This window comes from Balaenoptera musculus, chromosome 11 (assembly GCF_009873245.2).
Source record: "Balaenoptera musculus isolate JJ_BM4_2016_0621 chromosome 11, mBalMus1.pri.v3, whole genome shotgun sequence".
NCBI classification, from domain to species: domain Eukaryota; kingdom Metazoa; phylum Chordata; class Mammalia; order Artiodactyla; family Balaenopteridae; genus Balaenoptera; species Balaenoptera musculus.
Genome location: NC_045795.1, coordinates 41,902,685 through 41,923,148, shown reverse-complemented (window position 1 = coordinate 41,923,148; position 20,464 = coordinate 41,902,685). Strand labels below are relative to the sequence as shown.

The 20,464-nt window shown below is 36.0% G+C and overlaps 1 protein-coding gene across 14 annotated transcripts in view; it reads right to left on the bottom strand.

The window, feature by feature from the left end:
- LOC118904077 (muscular LMNA interacting protein) overlaps positions 1-20,464 on the bottom strand; it is a 275,275-nt gene that overhangs the window by 26,999 nt on the left and 227,812 nt on the right. For 11 of the 14 annotated variants that reach the window (XM_036869793.1, XM_036869795.1, XM_036869794.1 and 8 more), the window contains one exon: positions 9,927-10,133. The exons of 2 other annotated variants lie outside the window; for them this stretch is intronic. In XM_036869793.1, the coding sequence (XP_036725688.1) occupies positions 9,927-10,133 (207 nt within the window). Of the gene's footprint in view, positions 1-9,926; positions 10,134-18,583; positions 20,059-20,464 lie in introns of those variants that run through there. One more of the 14 variants, XM_036869804.1, reaches the window with a different exon arrangement.

Here is a 20,464-nt window from a genome sequence, read left to right as displayed (position 1 = left end):
ATATACTATTTAACAGTTGTGTTTCCTTTTACTTACTAGGGGTTTTATGAGAAAAAAATCAATTATAATCAAAAACACTTATAAACATGTCAGTATAAACAGTTTTTCTTTGTAAAGTTATTTTTCATAATGATGTTCATTTTTTGCTGAATCATTACAGAACTTAAAAAGCAAAAGAGGAAATTTTTGCTATCATGGAGGAAGCATAGACTTTTAAATGGAGTAAATACTTTAAGATCACTCAGGCCAGTGGAAGTTCTGAGTTTAGAAGTTCCAACTAAGTCCCATTAATTTGCATTTTTCTAAGATCTCCAGGTAATTCTGATGCAGTCAGCCCAGTTTATCTGCAAGAGTAAGAGTTTTGGAACCAAACCCAATACGCTACTATTACTGATGAGAAAAAAGAAACCCACAGAAGGTTAGGTTGTTTATTTGAGGTGTTTCTTGTTTCTTAAGGTAGAATTGTATTGCTATAAACTTCCTTCTTAGAACTGCTTTTACTGCATCCCATAGGTTTTGGGTCGTCGTGTTTTCATTGTCATTTGTTTCTATGTATTTTTTGATTTCCTCTTTGATTTCTTCAGTGATCTCTTGGTTATTAAGTAGTGTATTGTTTAGCCTCCATGTGGTTGTATTTTTTACAGATTTTTTCCCTGTAATTGATATCTAGTCTCATAGTGTTGTGGTCAGAAAAGACACTTGATATGATTTCAATTTTCTTAAATTTACCAAGGCTTGATTTGTGACCCAAGATATGATCTATCCTGGAGAATGTTCCATGAGCACTTGAGAATAAAGTGTATTCTGTTGTTTTTGGATGGAATGTCCTATAAATATCAATTAAGTCCATCTTGTTTAATGTGTCATTTAAAGCTTGTGTTTCCCTATTTATTTTCATTTTGGATGACCTGTCCATTGGTGGGAATGTAAATTGATACAACCACTATGGAGAACAGTATGGAGGTTCCTTAAAAAACTAAAAATAGAACTACCATACGACCCAGCAATCCGACTACTGGGCATATACCCTGAGAAAACCATAATTCAAAAAGAGTCATGTACCAAAATGTTCATTGCAGCTCTATTTACAATAGCCAGGACATGCAAGCAACTTAAGTGTCCATCAACAGATGAATGGATAAAGAAGATGTGGCACATATATACAATGGAATATTACTCAGCCATAAAAAAAACAAAATTGAGTTACTTGTAGTGAGGTGGATGGACCTAGAGTCTGTCATACAGAGTGAAGTAAGTCAGAAAGAGAAAAACAAATACCGCATGCTAACACATATATATGGAATCTAAAAAAAAAAAAAAATAAGGTCATGAAGAACCTAGGGGCAAGATGGGAATAAAGATGCAGACCTACTAGAGAATGGAACTGAGGATACGGGGAGGGGGAAGGGTAAGCTGGGACAAAGTGAGAGAGTGGTAGTGTATATATGGACATATATACACTACCGAACCAAATGTAAAATAGATAACTAGTGGAAGAAGTCACACAGCACAGGGAGATCAGCTCGGTGCTTTGTGACCAGCTAGAAGTGTGGGATAGGGAGGGTGGGAGAGAGGGAGACGCAAGAGGGAAGAGATATGGGGATATATGTATATGTATAACTGATTCACTTTGTTATAAAGCAGAAACTAACCAAATAAATAAAGAAAGAAAGAAAGAAAGAAAGCTAATTAAAAAAAGAAACCCACAGAAAAAGAGTGAAGTATGTGACCCAATAGCATTTATGTAAATTTAATTATAGACACACAAAATAATAATGCAACTTTTGAAAGAAAATACACTAAAAAACAGAAACAAAAAAACACTTCAGTATAGTTGCTTAGAGGAAGAAGGAAAGCAAAGTGAAAAATCAGAATGAAAGAGAATACATATGTGAATAAATTTGGAGGGATTAAAAGTAATGAATGGATCCTAATAAAAGAAAAAAGGCAATTTTAGATAAGAGTATTGTCCTACTAGCAATGTTGATGGATTATTTCTTTACTCCAGCACCAAAATTCTACAAATAATAGACAGCATGTTGAAAAATATATAAAACTGAGTACTTAAGGTGGAATGTGAAAGTTCCTTTTACCAGTTGATCATGATAACAATTCTATGCTAGAGATTCTATTTTTATTGCTATTTTATAGGTAAGGAAACTAAAGAAAGAGTTTGAATTACTTTTCCATATACAGGCATAAAACAATTCATTTATTCAACAAAATTGTCAGTAACTGATGTCTTATTATAAAGTCTGCAGACGAACTTTAAGCTGTATTTCACTATAGGTATACACACTGATCAAATCAAGATACCTGCTAATGAGAAGGCTCAGTAAAAATAACTGAAACCACATCATTTTAAAATATTTATTGATTGATTAAAATGGTTTGTTACATTAATACACCTATAAAATATTTACTTACAAAAAAGCTTTTTTTAAATTAAATTATTTCAAAAAATAGAAAAAGACATTGGTATACTTAAAAAAAAAAATGTCTGGGAAAGATCAAGATGAATGGTTATCCTATATAGGAGTATACATTTTCCTCTCTCTGTGGGAGACCTTAAAGTCTTGCCCTGACATCTAGCAATGGTGACAGCAGCCTGGGGGTCTGCACTAGGAGTGGGAGCAGCAGTGGTCATGACCTTGGGGAGACAGCAGTGAGCAGTGGCTTGAAGTGAGATCTTAGTTCCCTGCCAGGAATTGAACCTGGGCAGCCTGGGTGAAAAACAGGAATCCTAACTGCTAGTCCACCAGGGGACAGTGGCTGGAACTAGAGCCACCCTGGCTCTTGTCCCCCTCGAAAACAAGAATTTTTCAAGGAGACAGAAGCTGTAAAAATAGGCACAAAGTTTATTATTAGAGGCACATCACAACATGTGGGAGAGCACACAAAGAAGCAGTTTATTTAAGACAGAAGCAAGGCAGAAATACACATCCAGAGAAGCGTGCAGGTGTCCTCCTGAATGAGGAGTGCACTAGGGAGGCGATTTAAATCACTTATATAGGGCAGTTCTTCTGGGTCTTTGTTTTCCTCTGGCCAATCATCTCACTTAGTTTCCCACATCTGCCCTGGCCCAGGGACCTCTCTGATACTTGTGTGCATCTTTTAGCCAAGATGGATGCCAGTGCGGGGGTGGGGGGAATCCTCTGGGAGATTGGCAGCACCCAGAGAGATAACATCCCCTCCTTTTTTGACCCCCAAGGAGCGTTTCTGCACATGTGCCGTCAGGGAGGTCCCCCTGACCCCAAGAATGATAGATGTGGTCATCTTATCTCTTTACTCTAGCAGAGCTCAGCTCCTGCCATTAAATTTTTCCTTGAAGTTTCAGTTGGAGACAAGCCCCAATTTACTCAGCTTGACAAATTCCAGCTGCTCATCCCCAGAGCCCATCTACCTCCTACCTCAGTCAGGGCTGAGAAGTGTTCTGGACAGGAAGAATAGAGGTGGGAGATGAATAACTACCTCTCTCCTGCTCTGAAGGGAAAGCTAGAGTGGAAGGGACTTTTCAGAGGCTACTCCAGAGATAAGCACTGAAATATTCAAATTGAAAGTGCTGGAACCAGCCCTTACTGGGGAACCAATGGGAGGGCATGTATGTAAAGAAACGATCCATACATACTCCTCCACAGACAGAAGCAGATCAGAAATAAAATTGTAAGTAGTCACAAACAAGGCTCAAGGATTTTTACAAAACTAAAGGTGAAATAAAATGGCTGGACAGTCACAAACTCAGCCCCTTAAATAATATCATTTTTGGAAACCAAAAAAGAAGATATCCTCAGAATGTCTGTGAATTTTCCCCTGGGGCTTCAAAGCTGTCTCTCTGTCAATAAAAATCTTATTCTTCCTTGTCAAACCTCTCAAGCTTTCACTGTAAATAGAGCCTTCCATAGTAGGAAATCCCAGCCTTTCTCCTGCCAGCAGATCAGGAAAGCCATCTGATGGTGACAGCTTAGTTCTGTCTCCTCCCAGTTCTAATCATCATCTGGCATGTGTTTTCTTGTTTGTTGCTGGTACAAATTGGCAGAGTAGAGACTCAGGGGAAACAAGGATAAGAAATAGCATCCTTTCTCCATAGCCTATGGTTGTGCGAAATAAAAGGTCAAAAATGTAGGTGGGATAAGAAAAGAGGAAAAGGTGCACAAAGCTGAGTACTTCAGTTGGAATGTGAAAGTGGGCCAGAAGAGTTAGAATGTGGGATAGACTAAAAAGACAAGGCTACCTCAGAGATTGTGAGAGTGGAAGACAGAATAAATGAGGCAGAGGCTGGAGAAAAGGTTAGACATTTGGGAGAGCGATAAACTTCCCACAGATGCACGTTATACGCATGTAGGTTTTCTCACCTGAGGGTCAAGAAAGTAGCTGAGACCCCACGGCGATGTATTAATGGGGCCAGAGAAGAGGAGTCTTTCTAAATGAACTGAATTCTTAAAAACAGAGAGTGGATAGCACTAGACCTAAACACAAAAGATGTGTTGTGGGTGGTACTTTATTAGCTTTGAAGATAAACATTTTTAAATGCATTGCAAAATGGAGGAAAAATTGACAAAATGACTCTAGATGAGAGACAATTTTAAGATAGTAACCCCACACACCCAGACACAAATTCCTTGGTACCCTTTATTGTTTCAGCAGTTATAGGTAGCAAAGCATAATTATCAAAAATAAAAAAAATTCTCTTTATTTTTGATAGCCAAAGTTTTGGTTTTCAGGATCCCGGACTTCAAATTTAGATCAGAAATATGGTATGTATGGATATATATTTTATAAATCATGGAACCACGTGTGTCATCTCAGGCCCTGACATTTTAATACCAGCCTCTCAACTTTAAAAAACCTGTCCCTGCTTCTCTTGGTCTGAGGGCTCTTTCTGGGGGGGGAATGCTCCCCTCCCCCACCTCAGATTGTCCAACTCTGAGTTGTCTGCTCTCCACTGGCTCCCAGAATCCCTTGGGAAACTCAAGCTCCAGTTACCTACAGTGGCACCTTGCTTGGTGATACACCCTTTATTTTACCCTTATCTCAGTCTCCACTCCCTTAATTGCTATTCCTTGGAACTTCCCAAATTAACTACTAATATATGAATCCTTTTCTCAGGGAAATCCAAACCAAGATATGACTGATTCTCATTATCTGCAGTTGTTCTGTCCCATAAAATAACTACAACCATGGAATTAGCAAATCCTGAACCATGGCTCTGAGATGAAATACAGGATTGGGTTCCTGTGAGCTTCTAATTACATTTTCATCAGCCAATCAGACATCACCTTGTTTACCTTGTCTTCTGTTTAAAGACATCTGATTTAATATATATTATTGATTCATTAACACTGAACTCACAGCTAACAGCACCATAACTCATGCCTGAAGGAAGCTTACCCGACATGCACATTTTCTCTGTAAGGCACATCACAACATTCTTGCATTTGAAACACTAGACAGCACTGTAGCACTAGGCTTAGGGGCCATTTAAAATAGCAAAATCGCCAACAAAAACGCACAATAATTCCAAACACGTGGGACCAGATGGTCCGTGAAAAGAACCATTACTTATAACGTAAGAAAAACAAAACAAAACATTGCCTTGTTCACCTCAGCTGGGAACATGTGCACAGGTCAATCAAGTTTTCCACTGTTCCCACATGTCCACACATGACCACAGAAGTGCAGTGAGTACTGACTTTTTAGTGAGTAGGCAAATTCACAAATATGGAATCTTGTGGAGTTCCCTATGACAAAGGGGGCAGGAACAGAAGAGGAGAGAATATGTAGAGTCTCTAAGCTGATGGTTCTGAGATGGCCTCAGAATTTATCTGCTCCCAGCATGTAGGTAACAATAGCAATACATGCTATAGATGCTCCCATACATGCTATAGATGTTCAGGATTAGCTGACCTAGATTCAATGAAGTCATGTCGTGCAGGTGAAGAAAGAAGGATGCAGTGATGTATTATAGGATTGATGGTCATGTACCAGACAGAACTGAGGACACCCCAAAGGATATCAGCATCCACATATAGCAGAGGAAGGTCAGAGACCTCCTGCCTCCACCTATGCTTCTATGCCAAGGAGCTCCATAAGCTCGCAGGAAACTGGATGCAGCCCTCAAAAAAGGGAGATCCTCAATTGACTGAAATTGTACTGCATGTACTCATAAATCCATAAATTGACTCAGATTCAGTTTCTGCTTTAAATAGAAATAATCCAAAATATTCAAGCATCTTGTGCTCCTAGTGAATAAGTTGGGTCATTTTAGGATCTGTTCATCATTAACACATATTTGTTGCTCTACCTATAATGTGAAAAATACCGTATTAAGCATGTCATGTCCTAGATAGACACGAAAACAATCACAACAAATAAATACATTGTAACCTTTAATACGCATGAGATACCTTGGTACAGGCAAGGGTTATAGAAATTGAAAGGAGAAAAATATCACTTTGAGTGTTGATACAGGAGGAAACTTCACAGAGGAGGAAGAATTATCGGACTAGGTCATAAAGTATGAGAACGGTTTGCATAAGTAAGGTGAAAAGCAGGAAGGTATTTTATGTGAGGAGAATGCGTGAGCAAGTTGAACACTAAGAAGGTCCCAAGGCATGCCTGGAGGAAAGTAAGTAGATTAGTTAAGGAAAGTGGAATAATAATAAGAAGTAGTAAGAGATAACATGACAGGCATAACAAAAGAAGAATCCATTCAACTTGGTGAGTGACTAGCTATCAGGACAAAGCAGAAAAAGCATACTAGATGAATCGTGTTTCGACTCTGAGACTGAGTATCATGGTATTAATGACAGAAGCAGGGAAGCCAGAACAGAATTGGTTTGAGACAACATGAATGATGAGTCTGAGTTGACAACATGGCACCCTGGGGGAACTGACAAGCAAGCATCTGAAGGTATAAAACTGGATCTCAGAGGAGAGATCAGAATTGGACATGTATATTTGAGGATTATCAGTACAAGTAAGATCATCCCAGAAACCTGTGAGTAGGTGAATATCTGAAGTGAGGCAGTTAGAGAGAAGAGGTAGAGGAGGACATGTCCACCAAAAAAACAAAGAAGGAACAGTCAGGGAGTTGAAATGTACATATTATCCCAAGAGCAGAATGATGACAGAGATTCAAGAGTGAATGATCAATGGTGTCAATTGCTAAAAGGCATAAAAGAGATAGAAGACTCAGAAAATTCAGCTGAGTGCGTTGACAAGCAGTTTACCCTTGAGAGAGAAATTTCAGTAGAGTGGTTGAGGTGAAGGACAAAATGCCTTCAAGAATGAATTAAAGAGTGAGTTTACAGAAGAGGGATGGCTACTGATCACTTTGAGAGAAAGTCTTGAAATTACTAGGTTTGCAGCATCAGCAAGGAAAAGGAAGGGGAAGTATTCATTTTATTTTGTGTTTTGAAGTTTCTGCATACAAAGAGGATGGGTTCAATGGAAAAAGAACAAATGAAGATGTAAGACAGTGATAGCAATGACAATTCAGGGAGGCTTATTAATACGAAGACCTAAATCTTATATGGTTCTTGTTATGTCCCAGGCACTATTCTAAGTGCTTTATACATATTAGTCCATCTTAATCTCATAATATTCTATTAAGACAGTACTATTATCATCCTCACTTGCCCACTATCACCATCTGGAAGGAGTGGGGTCAAGAAATGAAATCAGATGGACTGACTAAAGACACCATGCTCTCATCCACTGGGCTATGTTAGTTATAAGGGTTAAAGAAGGAAATAAGAGTAATGACTCCCTTCATGAGACAGGGGAAAGAGAGGAAATACTGGTTTAACCACAATAAGAGGGAAAGCACCTGAGCATCTTCATATATGATAGGACATCATATGAAGTTCATCATATGAACTAATGAAAGTAAGAGAAGAGAGCAGGGATTAGTGTAAGTATTTAGGACAAGAGAGGAGCACACAGTACAGATGCAACAGAAGAACAAAACCTGTCAAACATCTTCTGTAGCCCCAGTTGATAAGGGAGCCTCAGAGGCAGTTATGTAAGGTCAAGTTCAGTGTGGATCTCTGGGGGAGGGGAGGGAAAGGAAGGTTTGAGTTTGGAGATGAGCCCAGCAGATAAAGCTGCAAAGTGAGATCTGGGAAGGATGTTAGGATATTGGAGAGAAGTTAATTTAAATGACAGTTACGTTTTACAATTTCAGACAAGAAGCTAGTTTCAGTAAAAAAGAAACACAAGTCTTGATAACTTGGTATGCTATTGGCTGAATATTTACAACACAGTGTTTGTAAACATTGATATCAAATTGAGTAAAATTCATACATTTTAATAGGAGCAAGTAAAATACAAAACTAAGCAACTGAATCTTCCATCAAGAAATGTTGTCTAACTACAACATCATCATCATCATCATTATTATTATTTCAGATGTGAAAGCATCAATAAATCTCAGACACTGAGAGATGAAATCTATTGTGAAGTTTGTGTAGACTGAAAATAGTTGTCTAGCCTCAAATGGCTTTTATATATTGTTCTTCACAGCCTGACCAAGCAAACGCTAAATTATGAATGAAATACTGACTCTACCTTTGCTGAATGTCTCCAGAAAACACCACTAAAAATGTCAAAAGAAGAGCTATTTGAAGCAATTGATATCTATAAAATACAATTATAATCCTATCATAGATGATAATTTATATAAGAAAATGGTTGTTATTATCAGAATTTTTAACTCTATTTAATAGCTAAATGGATGTCATAGATGTTGGCTAGTACTAAAAGAGGGAGAATTACAGATAATATAAAATCATTTTAAAATATCATACTCTCCCTGAAATACTTCTTTTTTCTAGACCTAGAATGAGAAGCAACCAAAGGTCATACAAATGTCATCCTGAACTTTGCCTAAAAACATTTGTTTTGCAGAAAACAGATGCTCTAAAAATTTAATTCAGGGTTGACAACTCAGTCATGATAAGTGTTATTAAATATAAAAAGATAGTTTTTCCTCATATAATTATGTTCACTTTTTAGATGATTCTTTGTGTTTAGACTGGGTTTATGAACATTTTTTTAATGCTTTAAGGCCCAAGGAATATTGTTCAACTACATATGCCCTTGATTGATTTCCAAGTATAGAGGTGTATTTCATTACATATAGAGGATTTGCAGAACAAATGTTTTAAAACAAGATTTTGCATTTTAGAAAAAGATTTAATCTCAGGTTGATTTTGACTAGTCAATTCTTTTAGAAAAGTTTCAAGGTCTGAGAGTCTGTGTTAAGCCAGAAGGTCTTTATGGTGATGCTCAGAAGAGCAAAGGATGCTTATACATAAGCCTCATGTGCTATTGGCTGCTTGCTTCTAATAGAATATTTATGGTTACATTCCAAAGCCAACTATAAGTATTTTTGCTTTTTAAAAAATATATATACATATTTTTTAGGTACTGAACACCTCATTACTTGTTACATATCCCATCACTATACATTATGAGGCAGACAGATACATTTTAAAATAAAATATTAATATTATATTGCAGATATCTGCAGAAATTCTAATTATTTCTTTGCCCACTGACTGCAATTATAAATGCTTCCTCATCAAGGCGTTGTCATTTTAAGAAGCTTTTTAAGAACGTTGAACTAAGACTAGAAGGTAAATTAATAATGGCATCTTTTAAGGTTTTGAAACATGTCTTGGCATTTCCACCTTGGGATTAGAACATGAAACAGTGAGCAATGCGCATTAGGAAATGACTTTTAAAGGAAACATAAATATTTCATAATTCCCCAAGGTTAATTATTATCTTTTTTTAAGGACATGTGTCTTCACACAAATATTTAACATTCTTAATATATTTAAATATTCTTAATATATGTTTCCTCCACATATAAGTTTCAAAAGTTAAGCATGAAGAAGGTTCACAGCACAGGGCATTCTCACCTTATTATATGCGTTGTGACTAGACAGGGTGTGAGAATTCTCCTGTTCATCACTCAGGGAGAAGGAGGACAAGTGACTGAAGGGTCCTGGGGTAAGACAGTCAGCATGTGGGAGGGTCTGTGGATGCATCAGAGACTTAGCAGGAGGATGGAGTTTAGTTTGATATAAAGGATGGAGAGAAACAGGCTTGGGAGGGACAGGCACATCCTGGGAAGAAGAAAGGCATAAAGAGGATGTTAGTGGGCAAAGGTCAAGCTCACCTGGAATTAAGTCTAAGTATTATAGACGTTGCATCAGAATCTTTTACTAGTTGGAAGAAAACCTCCCGTCATATTCTGGATCCTCACAAGACTCCTGCATTGTCTGTCTCTTCCAGTAATTCCCGTTGGTTGCCCATCTCCAGCCTTTCCTGCAGAACTGATCAAGTGCCCACAGAGTCTTCCAACAGGGCCATGTTTGTTTGTCTAAGGAAGGAGAGAGCTCATCCCAAAGTGGGGAGGATGGGACTAGAAGAATGTTCACTGAAGAGGTAGTAACAGTGGAAATTAATTTAAAGGTGCTTGTGATTTGGTCTGGAAGAAACTGGGGGCAGAAAGGGGGAGGGCATCACAGAGGGTATCAACTCATTGTATAATTCATGGTGCCACGAGTTTCTGGTTGGGCTGAGTATGGGGAAGGGCTCAGGAAGAGGTGAGTCTAGAAAGAATGAACGAAGGTGTCCATTCCAGGCAGTGTGTTACTTTGGAAAGAAACTGGAGAACAAACAGACGTGCTCAAATGTAGAGGGGAAAGGTAATGAGGTCTTAACTAGAGAGGGTCTTTCCATCCCCTGGAAAGGGATGCCTGCCTGAGGAAGTCTTTGAGAAAGTAAGAGCTACTAGATGAGGCCTTGAATTATGTGAACAGAACAAGGAAATCACAAGAGGGAAGTCCTGAATCTACAAAGAAAACTCACAAGAAAGGCCTATATATATATATACGCATCATAAAAGAAAAGGGCTACTATTTTGCAGATCTTTTTTAAGCACCTCTTATATTCCTGAAAATTTTAATGTAAGATAATAAATTGACAGTGATTATCCTACAGTAAAACCTCTTAGGGGATAAACCTTCTAAAATAAAACCTGTTTTATTCACCTTTGAAACCTCAGCATCAAGCATAATGCCTAATAGAGCAGATGTTTAATGCAGTAACAATTGAATTTTCAAAGGAATATAATATTTTCAATGAGGTCAAGAATGCCATTAGTAATGAATGAATGTGTTTGGCTTTGTGTGAAATGGAAATTCAGTACAAAATAATGCACATTGCTCAAAATGACATTCAGCTAAACAGGTAAATTCAACTTTTAAGACTATACAATTAATATTTCTTTTCATGTAAGCTGAATTGATTTTGCCAAAGCCATGTATTTTTAAGCCACTGACGGGTTTTCTAAAATTTATGCTGAATGTGTTTGCTGTATCAGTAGATGCCCCCACAATGGGTTCAAACTTACTTTAAAAACTTACTTCAAAACTTACTTTAAAAAACTCTTGGAAAATTTTAAGCAGGTTAGAAAGTTAAATTCTCGGGTTTTTAAGTTTGTAAAACTGAGGGGTTTTAACCTTATGTACCTTGAAAATGTGACTAAAAGTGTTTTATTTTATTAGTTTCTTGTTTGTGCTTCAAGTGTTTATTTCATATATCAAGCAATTACAAATATACATTCTCATTTCACACACACAGACTACAAACATACACTTATTAAAAAGATAGCATCCTATATACAGTGTTCTGCATCTTGTTTGAGGCTTTTTTTTTTTTTTCCATTTGATTACAGTTTTGGAACATTTCTATATCAGTACATGAAAGCTATGGATTCCCTATAACACACATTACTGAGTTATCTCACTGATGATAATCATCATTCAGTGATTCTCTTGGAAGTCCCAGGTATATCACCTAAAATATTAAATCACCTAACACAGTCATAAATTTATCTTTTCTTTGCCAGTTTTTATACTTTTCAGGACTTTCTTTTGTCTAATCCCATTGGCTATTGCCTCTAACATTATTATTATTAAATAATAGTCACGTTAATGTGCAATTTAATGGAAGGGTTGTAGTATTTGCCCACTAAAGATGGCTTTTAGATTAAAATGTATTCTAATTGTGTTTTATTTCTCAATCAACTATTTCATTATTTTATCAACAACGAATTAATCAGTGTGGAAAAGGATTAATATGAAAATTGAGTAGTAAGCACAAAGACTAGCTGTGTAAGAAAAAGACAGCATTGTTATTGATAGTTGACAGTGCCTAGGAAGAGGAGCTGAACAGTCTCTGGTTTATAGTCTGGCTTCAGCTTTTTTTGTTTTCCTTGAATGTTTTTTAAAAATTTATTTATCTTTATTGAAGTATAGTTGATTTACAATATCGTGTTAGTTTGGGAGGACAGCAAAATGATTCAGTTATACATACATATATCTATTTTTTTCAGATTCTTTTCCCTTATAGGTTATTACAAAACACTGAGTATAGTTCCCTGTGCTATAACGTAGGTCTTAGCTGTTTATCTCTTTTATATACAGTAGTGTGTATATGTTAATGTCAAACTCCTAATTTATCCCTCCCCCCACCTTTTCCCTTTGGTAACCATGAGTTTGTTTTCTATGTCTGTGGGTCTGTTTCTCTTTTGTATATAAGTTCACTTGTATCATTTTTCTCGGATGGTTCAAGAATCCATTGTGAGAATGTCAGGAGGCAGCCTGTAGTGATCTAGAGGAATCCAAGAGTTCCTTATAGGGAGCAATCTAACCAAGGTCTAACCAATCCAGAGGGAAAAGTTTGAAGAGGGTGTGCTGCTCTGTGTTCTACGCTTCTAAGCTCTCTGGGCTAACCTCCATCTCTCAGGAGTCGGTCAAACCTGAACACTTCTGTAGGGTCAGATGGTATCAGCTATTCCAGGCAGCTGGGCAGGGAGGAGAGAGCAGAATTTTATCAGCATTTGCACAGGCCAAAGAGAGCTAAGAATCTTGGACAAGCTCACTTGAGCACTGACTGTGGTCAGGACTGTACAAAGCAGAAAGGACCCTTGGTGGTGACAGCCTCTACAGGTATGTCACTGGCGGCACGTTTTCCAATCTGTGCTGCTCGTCTTCTATGCTTTGTGTAGGTTGTTATCCTGTGATTCTTTTTACCGTCGTCCTGGGAATTTGCTTCGCTTTTCTCTTGTGTTTGATCTCCTGTTTCCGGTAGCCCATGTTTTTTCTTTTCCATGTTTCTTCTCATTCACTGGGCCTTAAAAGAGCTTCCTGGGATAATGGAATTTGGGAAGCCAATTTTTGACACCTTGCATGTTGAAACTTTTGCTCTGTCCTTGCATAATTTTTTGGACTAAATCATTTAATTTTTTTGGATTAAATCATTTAATATTTAAAATTAAATCCAAAATTCTAAGTTGCAAAATAATTTCCTTCAGAATTTTGAAAGTATTGTTACACTGTAATAGTGTTATTAAACTGTTACTATTTTACACACTTTTTTCAAAAACATATTTTTTATGTATGATTTCTACAGCTTTTCTGTTTTACAGTTATTTTTGTCAATTCTTATCAGTTCCTTTCTTTTACTTTTCTTATGTGCAGGAGATCTTACTGTTCTTTAATTTTCCAAATTGAATATTTAATTGATTTATTTTTATTCTCTTATTCATTAAACATATTTAGAGTTATAAATTTTCTTCCAAGGGCTATTTTAACTATATTCCATAAGTTATAATAGATGATTTTTTCGTTGTCTTTTTCTCCAAATAGAAATTTTATTTTGAATTTCCCCTTTAATAAAATAATTTGTTAAAGAGCAAATTTTTCAACATACAGATGGCAGGGACTTTTTGTGTTTTCTAAATTTGTTATTAATTTATAAAATTTTTGTGATCAGAGAAATTTCTCTGTATTATTTTTATCTTGGCAGTTAATAGTTTTTTTATTGAGGTAGAGTTGATTTACAATATTATATAAATTTTAGGTGTACAACATTGTGATTCACAATTTTAAAGATTATACTACATTTATAGTTATTATAAAATATTGGCTATATTCCCTGTGCTCAACAATGTATCTTTGTAGCTTATTTATTTTATACATAGTAGTTTGTACTCTTAATCCCCTACCCCTATCTTGTATTACTTTTATCATGGCAACTAAAAGCTTTTCCTTTGGGGCCTAATCTCAATACATGGTTGGGTTTTGTGAAGAGTCCACAGATATGCAAAAGAATAGTTTTTGTTTTGGCTTGGTTTTTTTGCAGGATACAGAGCCCAACTACATATATATTAATTCAATTTACTTTAGAGGATCTATTTATACCTACTGTCCTATGTAATCTATCAAAAACTATAAAATGAGTTAAAGTATTTTACCACAAATATATTTTCACTTTTTCTCATCCTATCTCTTGCTTTTGCCTTATGAGCATTGATGTTATATTTTAAAATTTAGATACTCTAATGATTGTATTTTCCATGTAAAGTTTATCCTTTAGCATATAAGGGGGTCTTGTTTGTCTTGTTTAAGGAAATTTTGGTCTGAATTCAACTTTCCCATTCTGAACATTATAACCTCTCCTTTCTTTTTGTTTGTAGCACCTAGAACACTTTGTTATCCTCAGCTGTTCTCAATCACTTGGTTTAACAGTCCCAGCTTAAAGACTGCTTTTGTTTGTTATCTAATCTAGGAAGCTTTTCTTTTCCCTTTTTTAAAAATGTATTTATCTCCATAGTAAAGGAATCTTTCCTAGACCATAAATTTTTGCAAGAGGTTCATATGAGGAAGGGACCACTGCCTGAGATTGTCTTTGTGCTCCAAAGATACAGGCTTTGGGGTGTGAGTCTGTTTAGTCTTTATTTTTCCTCAAACAATGAAGACTGTCAGCTATACAGTATTTTACATAGCAACTTATCTGTGTCCAGGCTGTCACAGAAAGAGAGAGCCTCCTGCAAATATGACTTCTTCTGTGTTTCACTCTATAGCCTTACCTCCTCTGCTTCCTAGAACAAAATCAGTTCAGGGATCTTCTGTTGCCAACATATGCACCCATGCAAACACAAGGGATTGGGGGTTTGCATGTTAAGGTGTATCCCACACATCCAAGATGGGTATTTTCCCAAAGAACAGTGATTTCATTAAATTCACTTATTTTAGAGAATAAAATATATTCTGACTTATTTCTGGCTTATTTTTCCTTTAAGTCTGAAAAAATGATTTTATTAAAGTCACTTATTTTAGAAAATAAAATATGTGCTGAATTATTTTTCCTTTAAGTCTGAAAAAAAAGTCACTCAAATATTTCATATTTAGAACTCAAATGCTATAAATTGAGAATATTTTTAAATTTATACTTTGATCCAGCTGCATAATAAAATTCCAATATAATGTAATTTGCTTATTCTTACTTTTTCAAATCTTCAGCGGCATTTTCTATGCATTTTCTAATGGTATTTGATACAAAGGAATGAATTTCAGTTCACCCTTCTTTTGTTTTCTATGTATTATATTACGATGTTTACTATAGCAGGAAGAACACATGTACCCCCAATTAAATTGTGTTTTCAATTTTTCCCTTATTAAGATTCCTCATAAAAGACTCCCAACATTTACTTAAGCAAAACTTTAAAAATTTTAATATTGAGTACTCTTTGTCTTTAAACATTCCTGAAAATTGAACATCATTTCCAAGGCCCAGATGCCTACTTTGGAAATGCCTTACGAATTATGATGTCATAATACAATTTTTAGTTAAAATTCAAGGCAAAAATATAAGGTTAGGGTTAGGTATGTTAATAATGAAAGTAGTTATGAAACAGAAACAGACTCACAGACATAGAGAACAGACTTGTGTTTGCCAAGGGTGGGAGGCGGGGGAGAGGAATGCATTGGGAGTTTGGGATTAGAAGATACAAACTATTATATGTAGGATGGATGAACAACAAGGTCCTACTGTATATAGAACAGGGAACTATATTCAATATGCTGTGATAAACCATAATGAAAAAGAATATGAAGAAGAATATAGTGTATAACTGAATCACTTTGCTGTACAGCAGAAATTAACACAAAATTGTAAATCAACTATACTTCAATAAAATTTTAAAAAATAATGAAAGCAGATATAAAATCTTATTGCAAATAATTTCAAAAATTTCAAAAACTTAGCCTACTTCTGGTCAAATTCCAGTAGGTTAACACTGATAAATATACAACTTATATTAATGGCTGATAACATGCTTATCTAGACCTAGGTGTTATGTGATGACCTCTGTCATTTCTTATTGTTTATGTCTATATGAATAGGGGAATATTCAATCTAGATTATTTTGCAGGAGTTTTTTTAGTAAAGTTATCTTCTCACTCTCTGAAGATTATTTTAGTCAAAAATAATTGAAATGATAAGTCATATACCCAGTTGGGCACATGAATGGCGATAGGGTGCAACAGGCTTAAGGAATAGCCAACTGAGGACTCTTTGTCCATTGCACCAAGTTTGAGAGCCACGACCCTTTTTTTCCCCCTCAGGACTATACTTATTAGATTCTTGTAGTTGAAAGAATCTCAATGATGGTGGAAAGTAGGGGATGGGGCAAGAGAACCTTACTGAGGAAATCTAACCTAGAATATACATGAGCTATGTCTAGCATTCAGAACTACAAAAGAGACCAATGTAAAATCATATACATCAGGAAAGCTTAAAATCTTTTTTACTGCTTTAGGTTAGGAGTTGACCAACTTTTTCTGTAAAGGCCCCGATACTGTATTTTTTTTTTAACATCTTTATTGGAGTGTGATTGCTTTACAATGGTGTGTTAGTTTCTGTTGTATAACAAAGTGAATCAGCTATACATATACATATATCCCCATATCTCCTCCCTCTTGCGTCTCCCTCCCATCCTCCCTATCCCACCCCTCTAGGTGGTCACAAAGCACTGTGCTGAACTCCCTGTGCTATGCGGCTGCTTCCCACTAGCTATCTATTTTACATTTGGTAGTGTATATAGTCCATGCCACTCTCTCACTTCGCCCAGCTTACCTTTCCCACTCCCCGTGTCCTCAAGTCCATTCTCTACATCTGCATCATTATTCCTGCCCTGCCCCTAGGTTCTTCAGAACCATTTTTTTTTTTTAGATTCCATATTTATGTGTTAGCATACAGTATTTGTTTTTCTCTTTCTGACTTACTTCACTCTGTATGACAGACTTTAACTCCATCCACCTCACTACAAATAACTCAATTTTGTTTCTTTTTATGGTGAGTAATATTCCATTGTATATATGTGCCACATCTTCTTTATCTATTCATCTGTCAATGGACACTTAAGTTGCTTGCATGTCCTGGCTATTGTAAATAGAGCTGCAATGAACATTGTGGTACATGACTCTTTTTAAATTATGGTTTTCTCAGGGTATATGCCCAGTAGTCGGATTTCTGGGTCATATGGTAGTTCTATTTTTAGTTTTTTAAGGAACCTCCATACTGTTCTCCATAGTCGCTGTATCAATTTACATTCCCACCAACGGACAGGTCATCCCAAATGAAAATAAATAGGGAAACACAAGCTTTAAATGACACATTAAACAAGATGGACTTAATTGATATTTATAGGACATTCCATCCAAAAACAACAGAATACACTTTATTCTCAAGTGCTCATGGAACATTCTCCAGGATAGATCATATCTTCAGTCACAAATCAAGCCCTGGTAAATTTAAGAAAATTGAAATCATATCAAGTATCTTTTCTGACCACAACACTATGAGACTAGATATCAATTACAGGAAAAAATCTGTAAAAAATACAAACACATGAAGGCTAAACAATACACTACTAAATAACCAAGAGATCACTGAAGAAATCAAAGAGAAAATAAAAAAAATACCTAGAAACAAATGACAATGAAAACACGATGACCCAAAACCTATGGGATGCAGCAAAAGCAGTTCTAAGAGGGAAGTTTATAGCAATACAATCCTACCTCAAGAAACAAGAAACATCTCAAATAAACAACTTAACCTTACACCTAAAACAATTAGAGAAAGAAGAACAAAAAAAAACCCAGATACTGTATTTTGTAGGCTTTGCAAACCATATATTCTGTCACAATTACTACTTCTATGATAGCGTGAAAGCAGACTCAGATAATATATAAATGAATAAGCATGACTGTGTGCCAATAATGCTTTATGGAAGAGGTGGTGAATCAGATCTGACCCACAGGCTATAGCTTCTAAACCTAAAGGTTTGAAAACAACACACATTACTAAAATCTTTTTTACGTTTGACCTGCACCCTACCTCCCTTCCAATGAATTATCTTGAGGTTGGTACATTTTTCTTTGGAGATCACTATTCAAAATGATTCCTGAAAATAAACATCATTCTACCCTGCTTTGGTATTCAATAGATGAATCTCATAAGGTCCTCGTTTTTGAGGGAAGAACAGGAATCGTAAAATTCTCTTGTATGTGTTTTTATCAGTGAGATATGTAACATAGTTGTTTCCCATAAAATCCTTACAGTGCTTTTCACTTACTTGAGAATTGTCTTTTTCAATATAAAAATACTTAGAACAAATTTTTCAAAAGAGAAGAAGCTTTATTTAAGAGCTTTGTTTTTAAAATGGAATTGACAATTTGGCTTGATTATCATATCCTGCAAAATTTCAAGAACACACGAAGTTATGAAGCAAATAATATCTTTGTTCATTAGAGAAAGATTACCAAAAACATGCAGAGAATAAATTCATTTAGCTTTATTTGTTAAAAGAACTACAGAGCCAGTAGAATTAGATATTGACAGAGACATCATAAAAGTAATGCTATAGCAATAACTGATGCATTCATCACTCTAGAAGAAGCCCACTTTCTACTCAACCATCAAGTCAAATTGTTTAACCATAACAGCTGTTTCCATTGCAACACCAAAGGGCATTGGAATGCATATGGGCTCTTCATTAAAGCCTGCACATCTGAGGCTCTTTTGTTCTACCTGTTTTTTTAAAGTTACCTCCTTTTCTGTGGTTTGGTAGTGAAAGGTGAAAATCCATTTTCCCCTTGCTCTCACTGTCCCCTCTGCACACCACACACAGTTATCTGTGCCTTTTGAAACTCAGAGCACCACTGCGTGAAATTACTGGAGCCTTTAACTCCATCCTTTCTTCCCGCTTCTCACCTCTTTGGGAAAACGACACTTTTTTTTTTTTTAACTACACATTTTTAAATGCAGCACTTATATTCAGCTTTTCTTTCCTGCCTGGAGCCTATAGTAATCCAAAATCAGAATTTTAGCATTTCTGCTAAAGTTTTAAATTAAAACAACACCCTGTCCATAAAGTCAAGGACGATTACAATGTATTTCTTAAAGAGTGCTTCCTTCAGCCAGAGGTAACAACATTTTACAGACATGATCACAGAAACTCCAAATTACTAAGAAGAGATTCTAATCATCTACATTTCACTAAGATCAAGCCAAGATAAGTTAGGTCTCTTAATTTTGAACATATGGCATAACTTCTTGCTTATCAGTCCTAATTTTAAAGCATCCATGTGCATTTTAAAAACAGACATACTTAAAGCAACACATCTATTTCAGATCCTGACTTGAACCAAAAAATTTGAACTTGTTAAATATGAAAAAGCTAGCATACACTTACCTACTCCAAATTCCCTATCAAAAAAAAATTAAAGGACTAAAACATAATTGTGAAGATAGGATTTGGATTATTTAGTTCTGAAAGTTTGTGGTTGTCTGAAAGCAAGTTTCACAGAGCAGATAACATAGATAAAGTGTGAAGATATTTGACTGAGACATGCTCAAGGGAAAAGAAAGAGGAAGTATTTCGTAATCAATCACAGTGGGCACTAGAGCATGAAAATGCTGAGTTTTATGTTTTTCTATACATATAGTTTAATTCTCATCCTACATTCTGACATGGATGCATTTGGGTGAAAAGGCGCAATTTAAGTTGAAGAAGTTAGAAAGTAACACAGAAAAGAGGCTTCTCTGATTTCTCATCATGGTGGGAAGAAAGAAGAGAATGTATCTGGTGACCCTTTAGTAGGAAGTCAACTCCTTTCTTCCAAAATTATAGTGCTCCTAAAAGAAATGATAACAACAGTAAACATTTAAAAATTTGCATTCCCTTTAAAGTGTCCAGAGCTCTTTCACAGTGACTGTTTCATTTAATCATGAATGGGTATGAGTATGGGTACCATTAGAAATGAGATTAGTAGCCCCATTTTTCGAGGATGAAACTGAAGTTCAGAGAGTTGACTGATCTTCTCAGGATCACACCAAGCCCATGTTCTTTCCATTTCATTCTATCATAATGTTTCTCTCCTTTTCAGGAAACAGGAAAGTTACTGCTGGAGCAGTAGGCTCCAGTAACCAATAGTCAAGGTAGGGTCTCTTAATGGATTAGGCAACTAGAGGGCCAGGTCATGGAGTGTGTAGCCTGAGTGTGAAGTAGACAGGTCAGAGCGATAAAGTACAGAGGGTTGCA